At 41.6% G+C, this 19617-nt stretch overlaps 1 protein-coding gene across 5 annotated transcripts in view; it reads right to left on the reverse strand.

Annotated features, from left to right (window-relative positions):
- phf14 (PHD finger protein 14) overlaps positions 1-16016 on the reverse strand; it is a 360384-nt gene extending 344368 nt beyond the window's left edge. For 3 of the 5 annotated variants that reach the window (XM_068009597.1, XM_068009605.1, XM_068009614.1), the window contains exon 1: positions 15857-15972. In XM_068009597.1, coding sequence (XP_067865698.1) covers positions 15857-15899 — 43 coding nt within the window. In that variant the 5' untranslated portion in view covers positions 15900-15972. Of the gene's footprint in view, positions 1-15856 lie in introns of all 5 variants that reach the window. The other 2 variants (XM_068009622.1, XM_068009587.1) reach the window with 2 other exon arrangements.
- Positions 16017-19617: the final 3601 nt, after the last annotated feature.

Consider the following 19617-nt stretch of genomic DNA (forward strand, 5'->3'; position numbering starts at 1 on the left):
AAATTCAATAGTGACTTTCAAAAGACAACTGCCTATAAATTACTTGGGTCTTGGAATACAGAGCAAAATTTCAAAATTTGCCAATGATACCAAGTTGGAAAGTGGCAAACAGTGAGGATGATATGAACCACCTGCAACAGGACATAGATAGGCTAGCAGAATGGGTAGACAAGTAGCAGACGGAATTTAATGCAACAAGTGTGATGGAAAGCCCACATACCAAATGGAGATATTAATGTCATTATGTGGAACCTTGCCTGAGACTTTTCCAGGACATTATTACAAGTAACTTTTAAAAACTGAGCAACTAGCAGCCAAGATGGCCACGTACAATTTGCATTTGAAAAACCAAAGGATTAAGCTGGAGACATGTGATTACGCAGCCCAGCCAGAACAATGGGGTACTCTCTGATTCATTTACCTGGGATAGCCTTATCAATAGGGGTCGTCAAAAGCCATCGACACCCATTGACTTTGAAAGAGCCACCCCCACCAAGTATGTTTGAGAAGAGCCTTGAATTTCAAGGAGCTTTCCAGAAGCTTCTGATTCAAACACAGAGGTGGTTACATCACATGACTGCTTGGGCCACTCTGGAGTGGTGACTCAGAAGTCAGACAGTAACAAATTCAGCCAGGGAACATCCCTCCTCTTTCTCTCTCCAGTAGAGATCCTGAGAAGCCTCAAGCTGCAGCTGTTGGAAGACAGGTCATCAGTGGCAGTGGAAGATCCTTACAGTCAGCAACCAGGGGACAAGGAAAAAGCCCCTCTTCTGCCTTCCAGAACCTGAGAAGCAAGCCCAAACCATGTGTGGTCCAGCAAGGACTTCAGGACTACAATTTCAACTAAGGACTCTGGGACTAAACTTCAGTATTCAAATTCCATTTTTATTAAGGATTCGACTCCAACCTCCCAACTCTGTTTTTTTCCCTCTGTAATGTATTTGAGTGTGGGCGCGCGCACGCGTCTCTCGTGTGAATGTGAGCATGGATGCGTCGCGTATTTTAGTAATTTTAACCAGTTTAAGAGTGATAAGGTTAATATATGTTCATCTTTCTTGTGTAAACGCAAGATAACTTGTCTGATTGGTTCATTTGCAATTATATTAGAGGAACAGGAGCAAGTGCTCCCTGAGGTGGTAAGCTAAATTACTGTGTTAAAAAAGATAAACCCTGTTGCAGTCAAATCAGAAAAGGGGTGACGGGGAACCTGAGACCCCTTCCTCACCTGGTCGTAACATGTGACGTGATGCATTGTGGCAGAAGGGATGGGGTGAGGCAATGTAGCTTTAATGGAGCAGTTCTAAAAAGCGTGCAGGAAGTGAGGGACCTGGGGATGTATGTACATTTGAAGGTGGCAGAACATATTGGAGAATGATTAGCAAAACACATGGGATCTTGGGCTTCATAAAGAGAAGCACAGAGTACAAAAGCAGGGAAGTTATGCAGGACCTTCATAAAGTTCTGGTAAGGCCCTAACTAGGGTACTGCATCCAGTTCTGGTCAGCACACATTAGGAAGGATGAGGGGACCCTGGAGAGGGTGCAGAGATTTACCAGAATGGTTCCAGGGATGGAGGATTTTAGTTGGGTTAGGTTGGAAAAGCTGGGGTTGTTTTCCCTGGAGCAAAGGAGATTGAGGGTAGATTTGAGAGAGGTGTGCAAGATGATGACAGGTTTAGGTGAGTTAGACAAGGATGGTACAAAACTGATGGTACAAGAGAACACAGATTGAAGGTTTTGGGCAAGAGATGCAAGGGGAATGCGAGGAAGAATTTTTTTTACATCAGCGAGTGGTAATGACCTGGAAGGTGGTGGAAGTGGAGACAATCAATGATGTCATAAGAAAATTGGATGGGCACTTGAAGGAAATAAAATTGCAGGGCTACGGGGATCAAGCAGGAGAGTGGGACTGACTGAACTGCACTGCAGCAAGCCAGCAAGAACTCAATAGACTGAATGGCCTCCTTCTATGCTATAAATGACTCTAAATACTTGAAGGGAAAATATTTACAAGGCTAAGGGGAAAGAGCATGGTGTGGGATTCATTGGATAGTTCTACCAAAGAGCATTCGCAGGCACAATGGGTCAAATGGACTCCTGTGCTATATTATTCTATGGTTCCATGATTCCAAAATTGCATTTCCAAAAGCCCTGGTAATTCTGCCTAAAGTTTCTTGGTTGAGCACCTTGCACAATTGTGGATAGGCTCTCAGCTTGATTTGGATCCTCTTTTGGGAATCTGTCATGGAATCAGAGGGAAATCTGATGTATTTCAGCATTTTAAGTGGTGATAAACAGCAGGGAGTTCCAGGTGATCCATTTTTAGTATTTGCAAACTGTAGACATTTCAAGATGTTAGAAGCCAGATCCTTGGAACAGCAAGATCCCAAATTCACTTAGTCTTCAGTGGAAATGTTATCAGCAAAGATTAGGAACAGGCAAACTGAGAGGGAGAAAACCAGCAGAGTCAACAATGTTCAGTGGAAGGAGATCACTTCACTTGGCTAATCCATGTTGAAATATAATGACTTATCAAGTCAGCCAAGGTAAAAGGATTAACATGCAGTATTTCCTACTAAATATACCACTGCCACCTATCTTTGCTTCCCAGTGTTCTTTACCCTGTCTTTCTTCCCACTGAATTCTCCATGAGGAAGCACAAGATCGTTCACACACTCGTTCTCATCCTTAACTCACATCCTCACATGGACTGAAAATCTGAAAGTCTCACTGATACTACTGATTCAATCCAGTGCCTGTAATCAACCCCCCATGAGGCAGTCTTTACTCACTTGAGCTGCATTTCTAATGGCAAACAAATTACATTCACACTTTGTATCTTCCTCCTAGACTGCACACACACCAGGCAATAGAATGCCACAGCAAAAGGACCCCTGAAGACTTTATACCATCAACTGCTTTAAGGAAAACATCCTGGAGCTGCTAGGCAGAGACACAGAGGAAATTGGGCAACTGAGAATTTGTAAGGCAGATGATAGTTATAGGTTGGTCAAGAAAGTCTTAACATGCGGTCTAATCAGTTCCAGCCACTCATTTGCAATCTTTTCATACAACCGTCAAGTTTGAACCTTTCCACTTGCTTGTAAAATACTTTTGACTGGTGTTCACATGCATTATGGTGTGCTTAACCTCACCCAGAAGCTGAAAATTCACAACATGAAACCCTAATCTGTTTTTATAGTTTATGGGCTTCTGCACATAGCTGCATGCATCCTGTCAACAGTTCCTGGACCTGGAAACATTCTACTGCCCTACAAAATTAACTGGGAATCTTTCGGAAAAAAAGATATCCATCACCTATTTAATGCAGCAGTGGTCTTCAGATTGACTTATGTGGCATTTGATTCCCATTGTGGTCTAAAAAAAAAAAACAGTGGAAAAGAAATTGAGTACTATTGTCATTTTCATCGTCAGGTAGTGCCATGGTGAAGCTGGATTAGGCTCTCGGTCAAGCAAGTAGCTGATACAACTTCCTCTGGAAAGCACAGCCTGGTGTCTTGACAGGTTCAGTTATGACTGGCTGGGTCTACAGTTGCGATACAGTGGGAATTTGCAGATTCATGCCAACTGTCACCTTTCGTGCTATACCAATCTGATATTTCTGAATGGCCTACGCTGTTCCTAAGTTCCAATATTGTTAATTTCCTCTTATGCCATATGTTCTGAATTTTCCTAACAAGTTTCCAGTGAGACACCTCGCCAAACCTCTTGAAATATTGTGACCAAAGCTTCTGTTACCTCCTCTCTGATTTTTTCCAAGTTTAGGATATATGCCATTAGGTGTACTAACTTTTTTTCAATATTACAGACAAGTGGTAACCTCAACTTCAGCCGCACCATTGAAGCTCTACTGCACATAGAAGAGCCTAGATTCACCCGAAAGGTTGACAGTCTCAGGTGCCTAATGAAGACAGAAGTGTTAGGGCACCAGTGAAAGAAAATCCAGAAAATGCTAGAAATGCTCAAAAAGTCAGGCAGCATCTGTGAAGAGAGAAACAGAGTTAATGCTTCAGGTCTGTGACCTTTCATCAGAACACCAACAGTTTGTCTGGAACGTGTATGATCCTGCATGCTGTACAGCAATGTTCTCTTTAAAATTTAGTTGTTGTGTGCAGCCTGTTTTTTTTTTTTTTTTTTTACAGCGCATGGTCCCTCCAGACGTTTTTTGCCCGGCTGCACACATGCATTTTCTCTCTCAATACAAAGCCAGTACAGTAACTTTCAGGCTACAGCACAGATTAGCAGAAATACTGCTATAGAGTAATTGAAGCTCAAATTGTGTAACCTGATCACTGTCAGGCAGGCTCCAATACTTACACTACTAACATTCCCGAGTCCACGGAACGCGTAGCCACCACGCTTCCAAGTCCAGATAGGAAGGGATGAGGGAAGGAGGAATTTTAATGTGAGGAGAATTATAAAATTGAAGTAAAAGCAAAATACTGTGGATGCTGGAAATCTGAAACAAAAACAAGAAATGCTGGAATCACTCAGCAGGTCTGGCAGCATCAGTGGAAAGAGAAGCAGAGTTAACGTTTCGGGTCAGTGACCCTTCTTCCGAAGAAGGAGGTCACTGACCCGAAACGTTAACTCTGCTTCTCTTTCCACAGATGCTGCCAGACCTGCTGAGTGATTCCAGCATTTCTTGTTTTTGTATAAAATTGAAGTGTTGCTGGACCAGGGGCCAATGTAGGTTAGCAAGCACAAGGGTGATGAATGAACAGGGCTTGCTGCGAGTTAGGATCAATGCAGCAGAGTTTTAGAATAGTGCAAGTTCATTGAGGGTGGAAGAAGGAAAGCTGGCCAGGAGAATACTGGAATAGTCGAGTCTGACAAATAACACATAAATGTAATGCAAATTGGTAGGAACGCAATACGCTTTCATTTTGAGAGAACAACTCCAGTTTCTCTAATCTCTCCACGTAACTGAAGTCTTTCATTCTTGGTACCATTCTAATGAGTTTTCTCTGCACCCTCACAAGCCTTGACATCCTTCCTAGAGCACGTGGGAGAGGGCAAAAGGCCTCTACAGAATATCAGTGACGAGGCCTTATTAATCACTTCTAATTGTAGATCACTTCCATAGGCAGTAATCTGGGCCTCTGTTCCTCACTTGCTATGGTTTAATCAACTGAACAATCATTCTAATCCTCATTACTACTGCCTCAGCATAAATCTACCCATCACCAAATTCTAGGGTAAGTATTTCTCAAGCTGCATTGCTTAAGAACAATGTGCATACAATGTCAGCTTCACAGGTAATCGCAATGAAACTCCAATAGATTTAAAATCTAGTCCTCTAGTCTTCTAAATTTTCTAATATGTATATTACAGTAACTGCCAGAGGCACATATTAAGTTTCAATATTTAAACAATAGGTACATTGACTGTCCAATGTCAAATTCCAAATCAAGGTCAAATTATTTGAGGCTTAGGGCAAATACGATTTACATTTTCCCCAAAAACAGTTATTTCCAGAAATGAAATACATTAAATTCTTTATTAGTTATAAAATAAGGATCCTCTAGGGGATAGCGATCACAACATGGTAGAATTTCAAATTCCATTTGAGGGCGAGCAACTCGGGTCTCAAACCAGTGTCTTCAACTTAAACAAGGGCAATTACAGAGGTATGAAGAAACAGTTGTCTAAAGTGGGCTGGGAAGATAGACTAAGGGGAAGGTCAGTGGATGAGCAGTGGCAGATATTTCATAACGCTCAGCAAAAATTTATCCCGGTCAAAAAGGACTCGGTGAGAAGAATGAACCACCCGTGGTTAACAAAGGCGGTCAAGGACAGTATCCATTTAAAAACTAAGGCATACAAAGCGGCGAAAACTAGTGGTAGGCCAGAGGATTGGGAATTTCTTTTAGGAACCAGCAGCGGATGACTAAAAAGCGAATAAAGAGGGAGAAAATTGATTATGAAAGTAAATTGGCATGAAATATAAAAACAAACAGCAAGAGCTTCTACAGGTATATAAAAAGAAAGCGAGTATCTAAAGTGAGCGTGGGCCAGTTGGAGGATGCGACTGGAGAATTGGGTGACTGGGAACAGGGAAATAGCAGATAATTTAAACAAATATTTTGCATTGGTCTCCACGGTGGAGGACACTATGAACATCCCGCAGATATCAGCTAAGCAAGGAGCTAATGGGAGGAAAGATCTTCTAACAGTCTCTAGCAAGAGGGACAAAGTATTTGACAAACTAATGGGATTAAAGACAGACAAGTCACCAAGACCAATGGCCTGCATCCAAGGGTTTTAAAGGAAGTGGCTGCAGAAATAGTGGAGGCATTGGTCGAAATATTCCAGAACTCACTGGATCCGGGAGGGTCCCAGCGGATTGGAAAACCGCTAATGTGACGCCCCTGTTCAAGAAGGATGGGAGACAAAAAGCAGGAACCTATAGGCCAGTCAGCCTAACATCAGTCATTGGGAAAATGCTAGAGTCCATTATTAAGGAAGAAATAGCAAGACATTTTAGAACATTACAGCGCAGTACAGGCCCTTCGGCCCTCAATGTTGCGCCGACCTGTGAAACCATCTGACCTACACTATTCCATTTTCATCCATATGTCTATCCAATGACCACTTAAATGCCCTTAAAGTTGGCGAGTCTACTACTGTTAGAAATGTTTAACGCAATCAAAGAGTCAACATGGTTTTATGAAAGGGAAATCATGTTTGACAAACTTGCTAGAGTTCTTTGAGGATATAACAAGCAGAGTTGATAAAGGGGAACTGGTAGACGTAGTGTATTTGGATTTCCAGAAGGCATTCGATAAGGTGCCACATAAAAGATTATTGCACAAGATGGGAGCTCACGGTATTGGGGGTAATGTTTTAGCATGGATTGAGGATTGGTTAACACACAGAAGAGAGTCAGGATTAATGGGTCTTTTTCAGGTTGGAAAGACATAACTAGTGGAGTGCCACAAGGATCAGTCCTAGGGCCTCAATTATTTACTATTTATATTAATGACTTGGCAGAGTGTAATATATCCAAATTTGCTAACGATACAAAAATAGGTGGGAGGGCATGTTGTGATGAGGATGTAAGGAATCTGCAAGGGGATATAGATAGGTTGAGTGAGTGGGCAAAAACTTGGAGTTTAATGTAGGAAAGTGTGAGGTCATGCACTTTGGCAGGAAGAATCAAAAGGTAGACTATTATTTAAAAGGAGAGAGACTTCAAAAAAGTGCAGCACAGAGGGATCTGGTGTTCTTGTGCATGAAACACAAAATGTTCACATGTAGGTGCAGCATGTAATTAAGGCGGCAAATGGAATTTTGGCCTTTATTGCTAGGGAGTTGGAGTTTAAAATAGGGAAGTCTTGTTATTATTGTACAGGGTGTTGGTGAGGCCGCACCTGGAGTACTATGTACAGTTTAGGTCCCCGTGTTTAAGAAAGGATATACTGGCATTGGAGGAAGTTCAAAAGAGATTCACTAGGATGATTCCTGAGATGAAGGGGTTGACTTATCAAGAACGGCTAAACAGGTTAGGCCTTTATTCATTAGAGTTTAGAAGAATGAGGGGTGATCTTATTGAAAAGTACAAGATTCTGAGAGGGCTTGACAGGGTAGATGTTGAGAAGATGTTTCCACTAGTGGGGGAATCTCGAACTAGGGGACAAAGTTACAGAATAAGGGGTCACTCATTTAAAACTGAGATGCGAAGGAATTTCTTCTCTCAGAGGGCAGTGAATGTCTAGAATTCTCCACCCCAGACAGTTGTGGAGGCTGGATCACTGAAAGTACTTAAAGAGGTGGTAGATAGATTTTTGAAATATCGGGGAGTTGAGGGCTATGAGGAGCTGGCACGAAAGGCGAGTTCAGGTCTGGGACTGATCAGCCATGAGGGGCTTGAGGGGCCAAACGGCCTACTCCTGCTCCTATTTCTTATGTTCTTAAAACTGTTTTCACTTCAATTTTGGCATATTTTCCTAGAATCTTAATCTAATGAATACTGAACAGTTTTGCCAGCAGACAACAAAGGTAACCAAAAACACTGCAAATACAGCTCATTACTGCTCAGAATTTCCTATCAATTTTATAAGATTACTGAATTAATCTGAAAAAATATGTTTTGAGAATATAGGTATCGAAGCCAATAAAAAGTTGTGCAGTTGTAGATTATGATGGCTCTGGACCTCTTGGGACATTGGAGATACCATGGCATCTAGAGTAATCCAGAAAAAGACAAATAATATTGGTTGTAAGGTTTGGCAACAACATATACATTCCAATCTGTTTTGCATAGGGATTGAGAGGGGTGCGGGGGAGGGGGTGCAACAAAGTAAATTGGACTAGATAAGGGAAATAACATTTAAGCCAGGGAGATATTAGGAAAGTGACTGAAAGCATGGTGAAAAGCTGAGTTTGCAGAGGTTTTTAAAAAGTGTAGAGAGAACAGAGCAGAGTGTTAGGGAGGAAGTTCCAGACAGCTGAAGGTTCTACCAGAAAAGGGTGGTTCAGATCAAAAGGTAAAGACAACAGTTCAAATTTATGGGGATGACAGAAACATAGGTAACGGTTGAAGCAGCTAAAGGATACTCGAAATTATAATTCTCATTTTAAAGTTAATTCTCTGAAATTACCTCCCTAAACCTCTTTACCTCTCTCTCCTCTCCTATAAATACCTTATCAAATCCAGCACTTCAATCAAGCTTTTGTTCACCACTGCTGTTTTGTCTCTCCCTTCTTGGATGAACACCTTTTTCCTTGCACTTTTATGAGGAAACTTGGGATATTCTTTAAATTAAAAAAGGTACTACATAAATGCAAGTGACTGTAATTTGAAATGGGAAACATCAGTTTGAAGAGCACTTTTAATGTTTAGATCTTGCTTGTCCTTACAAAGAGATGGACTAATATAACGTCAACCTTAAAATGTTAACTCTATTTCTCTCTCCACGGATGCTGCAGGAACTGTTGAGTATTTCCATTTTATGTTTTTATTCCAGATATCCAGCATCTGCAGTACTTTGCTTTTGTATTGTAATTTACTGGCACTTCAAACAAAAGGTTACTAGTTTAACTAGATGCCCCTTAACACTTAGCTTTTTCAGCTGGTTAGGTCAAAAGTCAGGTGGCACAACGAGGTTATTATGTAGCAACTATTACTGTAAAGAACTGAGCAGCATAAAATGAAACAAAATATTCTATGCCGAACATTTCTAAACAAAAGGCATCAGTTTAGTGGTAGGCCAGAAGATTGGGAACATTTTAGTAACCAGCAAAGGATGACGAAAAAAAGAGGGAAGTTAGAATGAGAGTAAACTAGGAAGAAATATAAAAACATAGTAAGAATTTCTACAAGTATATGAAAAGGAAGAATAACTAAAGTAAACATTGGTCCATTAGAAGATGAGATTGGGGAACTAATAGTGAAAAACAAGGAAATGGAAGAGACTGTGAACACATATTTTGTATCTGTCTTCATGATAGAAGAGACAAAAAAGCATCCCACGAGCAGTAAAAAAAAATCAAGGGGCAAAAGGAAGAGAAGAACTTAAAACAACCACTATCGCTAGAGAAAAAGTACTAAGAAAATTAACGGGACTAAAGGCTGACAAGTCCCCAGACCTGGTGGCCTGCATCCTAGGGTCTTAAAAGAAGTGGCTGCAGAGATGGTGGATGCATTGGTAGTAATCTTCCAAAATTCCCTCGATTCTGGAAAGATCCCAGCAGACTGGAAAACCACAAATGTAACGCCCCTATTCGAGAAAGGAGGGAGACAGAAAGCAGGAAACTAGAGGCCATTGGGAAAATGCTGGAATCCATTATTAAGGAAGTAGTAACAGGACATTTAGAAAATCATAATACCATCAAGCAGAGTCAACATGGTTTTATGAAAGGGGAATTTATTCGAGTTCCTTGAGGATTTAACAAGCAGGGTGGATAAAGGGGAACCTGTAGTTGTAATGTATTTGGATTTCCAAATGGCATTCATACGACCATATGAATTAGGAGAAGTAGGTCATTCGGCCCCTCGAACCTGCTCCGCCATTCAATAAGATCATGGCTGATCTGTTTCTGACTCGAATTCCACACTCCCATCTACCCCCGATAACCTTTGATTCCCTTACCTGACATGAATCTATCTACCTCCGCCTTAAAAAATATTCAATGACCTCACTTCCACCACCTTCTGAGGCAGAGAATTCCAAAGTTGCACAACCCTCTGAGAAAATATTTCTCCTGTCCTAAAAGGGTGACCCCCAATTTTAAAACAGTGCCTCCTAGTTCTGGACTCACCCACAAGAGGAAACAGCCTTTCCACATCCACGTTGTCAAGACCGTTCAGGATCTTACATACTTCAATCAAGTCTCTCCTCGCTCTTCTAAACTCCAGTGAAAACAAGCCCAGTCTGTCCAACCTTTTCTCGTAAGACAACCCGCTCATATCAGGTATCAATCTAGTAAACCTCCTCTGAACTGCCTCCAATGTATTTACATCCTTCCTTAAATAAGGAGACCAAAATTGCACACAGTATTTGAGATGTGGTCTCATCAATGCCCTGTATAATGGAAGCATAACATCCTTACTTTCATTTTCAATTCCTCTCATAATAAAGGATAGCATTCCATTAGCCTTCTTTATTAAAAGCAAAATACTGCGGATGCTGGAAATCTGAAATAAAAACAAGAAATGCTGGAACCACTCAGCAGGTCTGGCAGCATCTGTGGAAAGAGAAGCAGAGTTAACGTTTCGGGTCAGCGACCCTTCATCGGAGTTCCGATGAAGGGTCGCTGACCCGAAACGTTAACTCTGCTTCTCTTTCCACAGATGCTGCCAGACCTGCTGAGTGGTTCCAGCATTTCTTGTTTTTATTTCAGCCTTCTTTATTACTTGCTGTACCTGCAAACTAACTTTTTGTGACTCATGCACTAGAACACCTAGATCCCTCTGCACCTCGGAATTCTCAGTGGTCATTCTCCATTTACGTAATACTCTGCTTTTTTATTCTTCCTGCCAAAGTGAACAACTTCACATTTTCCCACATCATACTCCATCTGTCAGATTTTTGCCCACTCACTCAACCTATAGATATCAGTCTGCAACCACCTTATGTCCTCTTCACAACATACTTTCCTATCTTTCTTTGTGTCATCTGCAAATTTAGCTACCATGCCATTGCTCCCCTCATGTAAGTCACTGATATAAATTGTAAAAAGTTGAGACCCCTGCGGGACTCCACTCATCACATCCTGCCAATCAGAAAATTACCCATTTATGCATACTCTCTGTTTTCTGCCAGCCAGTCAATCTTCTATCCATACTAATGTGTTACCCCCTACACCATGAGCTCCTACTTTGCACAATAACCTTTTATGTGGCACCTTGTCAAACACCTGCTGGAAATCCAAGTACAGTACGTAAACGGGCTCCCCTTTATCCACAATGCAAGTCACTCCTTCAAAGAACTCCAATAAATTGGTTAAACATGATTTCCCTTTCACAAAACCATGCTGGCTATTTCCGATTACCTTTAGTTTTCCTAAGTGCCCAACTATAGCCTCCTTAATGATCAATTCTCATACCTTCCCACAACAGACGTCAAGCTAACTGACGTATTAACCCGTTTTCTGCCTCTCCCACTTCTTGAATAGAGGGGTTATATTTACTACTTTCCAGTCTGATGGAACCTTTCCATAATCAAGTGAATTTCGAAAAATTAACACCAACACATCTACTACTTCATTAGCCACCTCTTTTAAGACCCTCGGATGAAGCCCATCAGGACTCGGGGACTTGTCAGCCCACAGCTCCGTCAGTTTGCTCAGTACCGCTTCCTTGGTGATTGTAATTTCACCTCCTGATTTACAGCTATTACCGGAATGTTTTTTTGCATCCTCTATAGTGAAGACAGAAGCAAAATATTTGTTCCTTTCATCCGCCATTTCCTTATTATCTACTATTAACTCCCCATTCTCACTCTCTAAAGGACCACTCACTTTACTTACTCTTTTCCTTTTTAAATATTTGTAGAAACTCTTGCCATCTGTTTTTTACATTTCTAGCTAGCTTCCTCATACTCTAGATAAGGTGCCACATAAAAATGTTACTGCATAAGATAAGAGCTCATGGCATTGGGGGCAATGTATTAACATGGATAGAGAATTAGCTAACTTGAGAGTTGGGATAAATGGGGCATTTTTCAGTTGGCAAACTGCAACTAGTGGGCTGGGGCCTCAACTATTTACAATCTATATCAATAACTTGGATGAAGGGACAGAGTGTATTTTAGCCAAATTTGCTGACAATGCAAAGATATGTGGGAAAGCAATTTGTCAGGAGGACACAAAGAGCCTCCAAAGGGACATAGATAGGTTAAGTGAATGGGCAAAAATCTGGCAGATGGCGTATAATGTGGGAAAATGTGAGGTTATCCATTTTGGTAGGAAGAATAGAAAAGCAGATTATTTAAATGGAGAGAGACTACAGAATGCTGCAGTACAGAGGGGATCTGGGTGTCCTCTTACATGAATCTCACAAAGTTAGCATGCAGGTACAGCAAGTAATTAGGAAGGCAAATGGAATATTAGCCTTGATTGCAAGAGGGATGGAGTATAAAAGTGGGGACGTCTTGCTACAACTGTCCAGGAAGTTGGTGAGACCACACCAAGGGTACAGCGTACAGTCTTGGTCTCCTTTTCTAAAGGAGGGATATACTTGCATTAGAGGCAGTTCAGAGAAGGTTCACTAGGTTGATTTTTGGGATGAAGGCTGGACTTATGAGGAAAGGTTGAGCATGTTGGGCCTATACTCATTGGAGTTTAGAAAGAGGACAGGTGATCTTATTGAAACATATAACATTCTGAGAGGGCTTGACCAGGTAGATGCTGGAAGGATGTTTTTCCTTTTAGGGGAATCTAGAACTAGGGGGCACAGTTTCAAAATAAGGGGTCTCCCATATAAGCTGAAGATGAGGAAGAATTTCTTTTCTCAGAGGGTCCTTAATCTTTGAAATTCTCTACCCCAGAGAGCAGTGGAGGGTGGGTCATTGAATATATTCAAGGCTGAGTTACACAGATTTTTTATCTACAAGGGAGTCAAGGGTTATTGGGCAGGAAAGTGGAGTTGAGGCCATGATCTTACTGAACGGCGATTCAGGCTCGAGAGGCCGAATGGCTTAACTTCTGCTCCTATTTCTTATGATCTTATGCTCTTATGATTTATTATGATCATTCAGCACAAATTTTGATGCTATATTTTAAAGATACTTATTATACTGAGGGACAGTTTTAAAAATAATTATTCTAATGAGACCAAAATTTCCCCCAAGCTACTTTCTCATACAACAAAAACTGGCCTTCAGGTGTTGCAGAATTGCAAAACATCCCAAGGTGCTTCACAGAAGTATTATAAAGCAAAATCTGATACCAAGCCACAGAAGGAGGTATTAGCTTGGTCAAAGAGGTAGGTTCCAAGGACTGTCTTAAAGGAAGAATGAGAGGCAGAGAGATTTAGGAAGGGAATTCTACAGCTTAGGACCTAGGCAGCTAAAGGTATGGCTGCCAACTGTGGAGCAAGTAAAATCAGGATTGTCAAAAGGTCACAATTAGATGAGTGCTGATAGGTCAGAAGGTAGTGGGGCTGGAGGAGATTACAGAGGTAGGGAGCAATGAGGCTATGGAGGGATTTGAAAACAAGGATGAAAATTTTAAAACAGAGATGAGCCAATGTAGGTCAGCGAGCACAGGGGTGATGGGTGAACAAGACTTGGTGTGAGTAAGGACACAAGTTTATGGAGGGTTGAATGTGGGAGATCAGCAGCACATTAGAATAGTCAAGTCGAGAAGCACCAAAGGCATGGAGAGGGTTTCAGCGAATGAGCTGAGGCGAGGCAGAGTCAGGCGATGTTACAGAGGTGCAAATAGGTGGTCTTAGTGATGACACAGATACGAGGTCAGAAGTTAATCTCGGGGCCAAATATGACATCAATGTTGCAAACAAACTGGTTCGGCCTCAGACAAAGGCCCTATTTATAATGAAATGCCTGAGACATATTCCAGAAGTCTTTACGAGTTTAGTCTTGATCATTTCACAATGACCAGATGCCTTCAGTGACTGTTCAATAAATCACTTCCAAATTTCTTTCCAATTATGTTACTTCCCTTTATTAAGTCGCTGTGGCCTTAATATGACAAACATACATTTATCCACATTAAAATTTTCTGCCATCCCTTATCCCATCCACTTGACAAGAGCATCAATTTTTATGAATGGAAAAAATGTTAACTTGTCTTTTCTCACTGCAGATGCTGACTGACTTGAGAATTTTCTATTTTATGTTACAGTGAACTAGCCACATAGCTTACTGCCATTAAATATTATGTCGTACCTCCCTACATCATTTCTCAATGATATGAACCAAGCACAGGTCATGTTTAGAAGAACAAAATCTATACTTAATCTATCCTGTGTATTGATTCAGTATTTCATATCCACCATTACATTTCCTGCAATCTTAGGTGACAGTACTACAAAAATGAACAGGCAAGTTGACAAGTGCAAACTTGCAAATCATGTCTTTCAATCATGTTCATATTTCACCTAATGGAAAAACCAAAACTTTCCTATCAGCTGACAGTTTCATCCTTTCGTTCAAGCTCTCTGCAACTTTCACAAATCATTGTACATTTCTGCCTTTAATTGACAATCAGCTGACACCCATCACGTGGCTAAAAACATTTCCATGAAGCTCACTCTAACACTTAACTACAAATTTGATACCTTTTCCATTACAACTACACGATATAATGAAATTATATAAATCAGCCCCAGTTGTATACATACAATGATTGGAGTCATTATCATAACTTGAAAGCAGCAGTACATGCATAACTTTGCATATCAGTAAAAAAATAACAAAGTTGCTGGAAATCTGAAATAAAAACAGAAAATGCTAAAAATACACAGCAATTCAAGCAGCATCAGGGAGGTACAATTGACATTGCAGGCATTAATGACCCTTCAGCAGTTCTCAAAGAGCCTTATTAACAATTTCTGGGGCCCTGGGCACCAAGAACATTCAGTGCCCCTCCACTTAACCCTTCACAATCCATAAAACACAAAAGTGTAACAAAATGAATGAAGAAATAAGCCTGTACAGAGCATTAATAACAAAGAAAATTATATTACAATATACGCAACTTAAATTAAATTGATCTGGAATGCACTGCCTGAAAGGGTGGTGGAAGTAACTTTCAAAAGGGAATCTGATATACTCAAAAAAGGGAAAAAAGTAAGGCTCTGGGAAAAAGAGCAGGGACATGGGACTAATTGGATAACTCTTTGAAATTGCCAGGACAGGCACGATGAGTCAAATGCCCTCCTTCATGCTGTATGCTTCTACGATCCAGCAGTTGGATACAGATTTTGAGTTATGATGAGTTTTACCGGGGCCTCATATTTGGCTGGTGCCCTAGTTTCCCATAGGTCGGTGCACAGGTTCTAACAAAGGGTCAAACACTAACTCTGTTGCTCTCTCCATAAATGTTACAGGAGCTGTTGAGCATTACCATCTTCTTGTTTTTGTTTTCACACCAGCAATTGCTGTAAAATCATAACTGGCGCTGGTTACACGGCTTCCCCGTCAGCGGAAGGACATGAATACAGCACCAGCCTTGAAACATAAACACCGAACACTCAGCCAATGAAAGCTGAAAAGCGGAGCGGCCTGGACTCAGGCCTTCACAATACTGGGGCTTCATTTGCAGCACACGAGCCACCGCTCCGGAAAATCCTTCCGCCAAAGCCCAGGCCGGCACTCACTCTCCCCAGTGTGACCCTGCAGAGCCCAAGGAAGCAGCGTATTACTCACACATGCTTTTCATGGCTGTGTCGCTCTCCTCCTTACCGGACATAACGACAACGGCTCGAGCTTCAGCTCCCGACGGCCACCAGCGCCGTGACGTCACGGCGAGTGCCAGCGGCTTGGTGTGGCGCGTGCGTAGTCCTTCTTTTGTGAACCAGCGCCGAGTCCGAGAACAATGACAAGAGTAACATTTTTATTGTGCCTAGAACGCAATAATATGTCTCTTGGCCCTTCATATTGTGAGAAGCGTAGCCCACTTAATAATAATTTACACCAAATCAAACTCTGAAGAAGTAAGTTTATTTAACGTTCTTGCAAGATCGGGTGTCCTACAAGCAGGCACACCGATCAACATTTTCAGTTCATGTTTATACAATACGAATCCATTTGTCCACGCCTTTATTTTACATTATTGGTTATAACGTATTATGACACTAACCTATCCTATGGTTGCTACAGTCTCCTCCTCTGTTTACTTCTCCCCCTACTTTAACTTTCTAGCCCCTGACTCTTGTTTTTGTTTTACCTTATTTGGCTCTCCATTCTTTTGCAAGCCTCCTGTGTGTGTGTTAACTTGCAGCTGTCAGTTACTCATTCACTACATCCTTTGTTCTAACTCTTGCTGTTTTTCTTTTCTCTGCATAAGCACAATTTTTAACTGCCGTACTGTCTCAAGGTCTTTACTCACATCCCCTTATCAGTTCCCTTGTTCAGTGATTTCATTATGTTGTGTAGAAATGACTTCTTGGTAATTTTCCACAAGCTGTAGAAACAACATTTCAGTATTTTTTATTCTCACAATAGGAGCGTCATCGAACAAAATTTGATACCAAGCCGCATAAGGAGATATTAGGGTTAATGAGGAAAGTGAGGTAGAAAGAGAGGTTTCGGGAGGGAATTCCAGTCCTTGGGGCCCAGGTAACTGAAGGCATGGCTGCCAATGGTGGAGCTGTTAAAAGTCAGGATGCTCAAGAGGCTAGAATTAGATGAATGTAAACCTCTTGGAGGTTTGTGGAGCCATGGCGGGATTTGAAAACAAGGATCAGAATTTTAAAATCAAGACATTGCTTGACCGGGAACTAATGTAAATCAGCGAACACAGGGGTGATAGGTGAACAGGACAAAGGCAGCAAAGTTCTGGATGACTTCAAGTTTATTGAGGGTAGAATATGGGAGGTGAAGAGTGTATTGGAATAGCCAAGTCTGGAGGTAACAAAGGCAAGAATCAGGGTTTCAGCATAGATGAGCTGAGACAGGATGGAGTCGAGCAATGTTCTCCGAGGTAGAAATCAGCCATCCTAGTGATGTAGCTGGTATGTGGTCGGAAGCTCATATTGGGTCAAAAATGACACCAAGGTTGCAAAAAGTCTTATTCAGCCTCAGATAGTTACTAGGGAGAGGGATGCAGTTGGTAGCCAGGGAAGGGAGTTTGTGGTGGGGACTGAAGACATTGGCTCACGACTTCCTAATGTTGTATTGGAGGAAATTTCTGCTCATCCAGTATTGGATGTTGGAGAAGCAGTCTGATAAATTAGCACCAGTGGACAAGTCGAGAGAGGTGTTGGTGAGATAGAGCTAGCTGTCATCAGTGTAATGTGAAAACTAACGCTGTACTTTCAGATGATGTCGCCAAGGGGCAACATGTGGATGAGAAAAAGGAGAGGACCACAGATACATTCTTAGGGGACACTAGAGGTAACAGTGAGGGAATGAGAAGAACAGCCATTGTAGGTGATTCTTTGGCTACAATTAGGTAAGAATGAAACTAGGCAAGTAGAGTCCCACTCAGCTGGATGATGGTGGAGAGATGTTGGAGCAGAATTTCAGGGTCAGCTGAGTCAAAGGCTGCAGACAGATTGAGGAGAATGAGGAGGGATAGGTTACCTTTGTCATAGTCACATAGGTTGTGTTACGGACAGAATTGAGAGAGAACCAAAACCCCAGTTCTCTTCCCTTTACTTTCTGTAATCTGTGGTTTTTTGAAAAGGAAGATGGGTGTGTTTCTTAACCCCTGAGTGTATGGCCAATTTGTATAACCAGCAGCACGCTTTTCGTGGGTTGAAATAAAGAGGATTATTTTATGCACATGTTCACCCCGAAAGACTGATGCTATGTCACTCACTCACCACATACACATGCTTGAGAAAGAAAGCCGTTAAAGAGGATTGTACACTTTTACAATTTACAAACAAAGGCATTGTTCGTAAGTCATGTGATTTGACTCATCTTGGAGGAAATGCATGCATTGTGGTCCCGGTGAAGAAGGCGTTTTCACTCTTGAAGTGTAGTTAGGTGGATTCAATAGCTGGAGTCGTGTATCGAAGTCATTGCAGGATCCTTTTGATGGGGTGGATTTTCAGCAGGTCAGAAAGTACGTTGCTTGTAGTCTCATTACTAGGAGGTTGGTTTTCTGTACTGGCGGATGTGAAAAGGAAGAGGCTTGGAGCCTTCAGATGTAGTAGTCTCCAGTTTTAAGGCATAGGTGTTGTGCCTTTGCTGTTGTCACTATACTAATTTCCTCATTAGTATCATGGTTTTTACCCTATCTGTTACGTGGGAGACCGGGGTTCAGTTCCTTGATGGAGAGTGTACATTTTGTGGAGCAGGCTCGAGGGGCTGAGTGGCCTACTCCTGCTCCTAATTCATATGTTCTGCAGCTGTGCTTTGAAGACTGTCTAGTCTCTCCCTGATGCTTGGAGTATTAAGATTTGATATATGCGATTAGTTTCGGTCAGGTCACCACCTGATCAATACTTCTATTGTCTACCCAGAACAATTTGAAGCCGTTGCTACATAATGGGGGATGGATGGTGGCCATTCATACCTACCTTTAACTGGTTTCTTACAGCTCTCTTTGTTAAGTTTCGAACTCAGAGACAGTGAGTCTAGGACTCCATAGATATTGAGTTTTGGGTAAGATCACAAACAATAAGAGGTGAGAATTCCACAAATGGTTCCGTCTTGGTATGTCCATTCAAGGGAGAAACTCCAGCCATGGTCATTCAATTAGGAACTTACTGGAGGCTTGAAATACTTCTGAGTCTAGGCCAAAATTGCAAATATCAAGTTATGATTAGGACATGCCTTTACTAGGTATGATACGCCTCCGCCACACAGAAAAAAAGAATGAAATTTCAATTACACTTTTTTTACATTGCTTTCCTGGTAAAGCAAGAGAAATACGAACACACATTCTGTACACGCTCATTCTGACATCCACACATTACTCTTATACTGCAATTGTCTGTAACAGCCACCTGTTGGCTTACACTCGTCGGCGATGACATTGTTTTTTTCCAGAAATGTGGCTGATCTTTAAGTTGAATGGCTGTAAGAGCAAGCTCCATCGAAACAGCCTGCATTGCTTACTTTAAATTTTTCTAGGAATTTCAAGGGGTTATGGTCAGTGTATATTAAGGTCTCTTGGTGCCCATTGCTGACATAAACCTTGAAGTGCTGGAGGGCTAATAAGAGACCTAAGTCTTCTTCCCCACTGTGGAAAATTTTCTCTGATGCCTGTTTAGTTTTTTGAAAAGTAGCCAATTGGGCATTTGATTCTTGAGTTGTCCTCCTGAAGTAAAACTGCTCCGACTCCCACTTCGCTCATGTTATTAGCTACCCTAAAAGTTTGGGGCAGCTAACACAGGCTCGTTTGTCAGAATGGCCCTTTATTTTTCAAAAGCCTTTTGGCATGCCTCCGTACACATTTCCTTAGCAGTTTTCTTGAACAAATTGATTAGTGGGGCAGCTAGGGTACTGAAGTTTGG

This window comes from Heterodontus francisci, chromosome 2, assembly GCF_036365525.1.
Source record: "Heterodontus francisci isolate sHetFra1 chromosome 2, sHetFra1.hap1, whole genome shotgun sequence".
NCBI classification, from domain to species: domain Eukaryota; kingdom Metazoa; phylum Chordata; class Chondrichthyes; order Heterodontiformes; family Heterodontidae; genus Heterodontus; species Heterodontus francisci.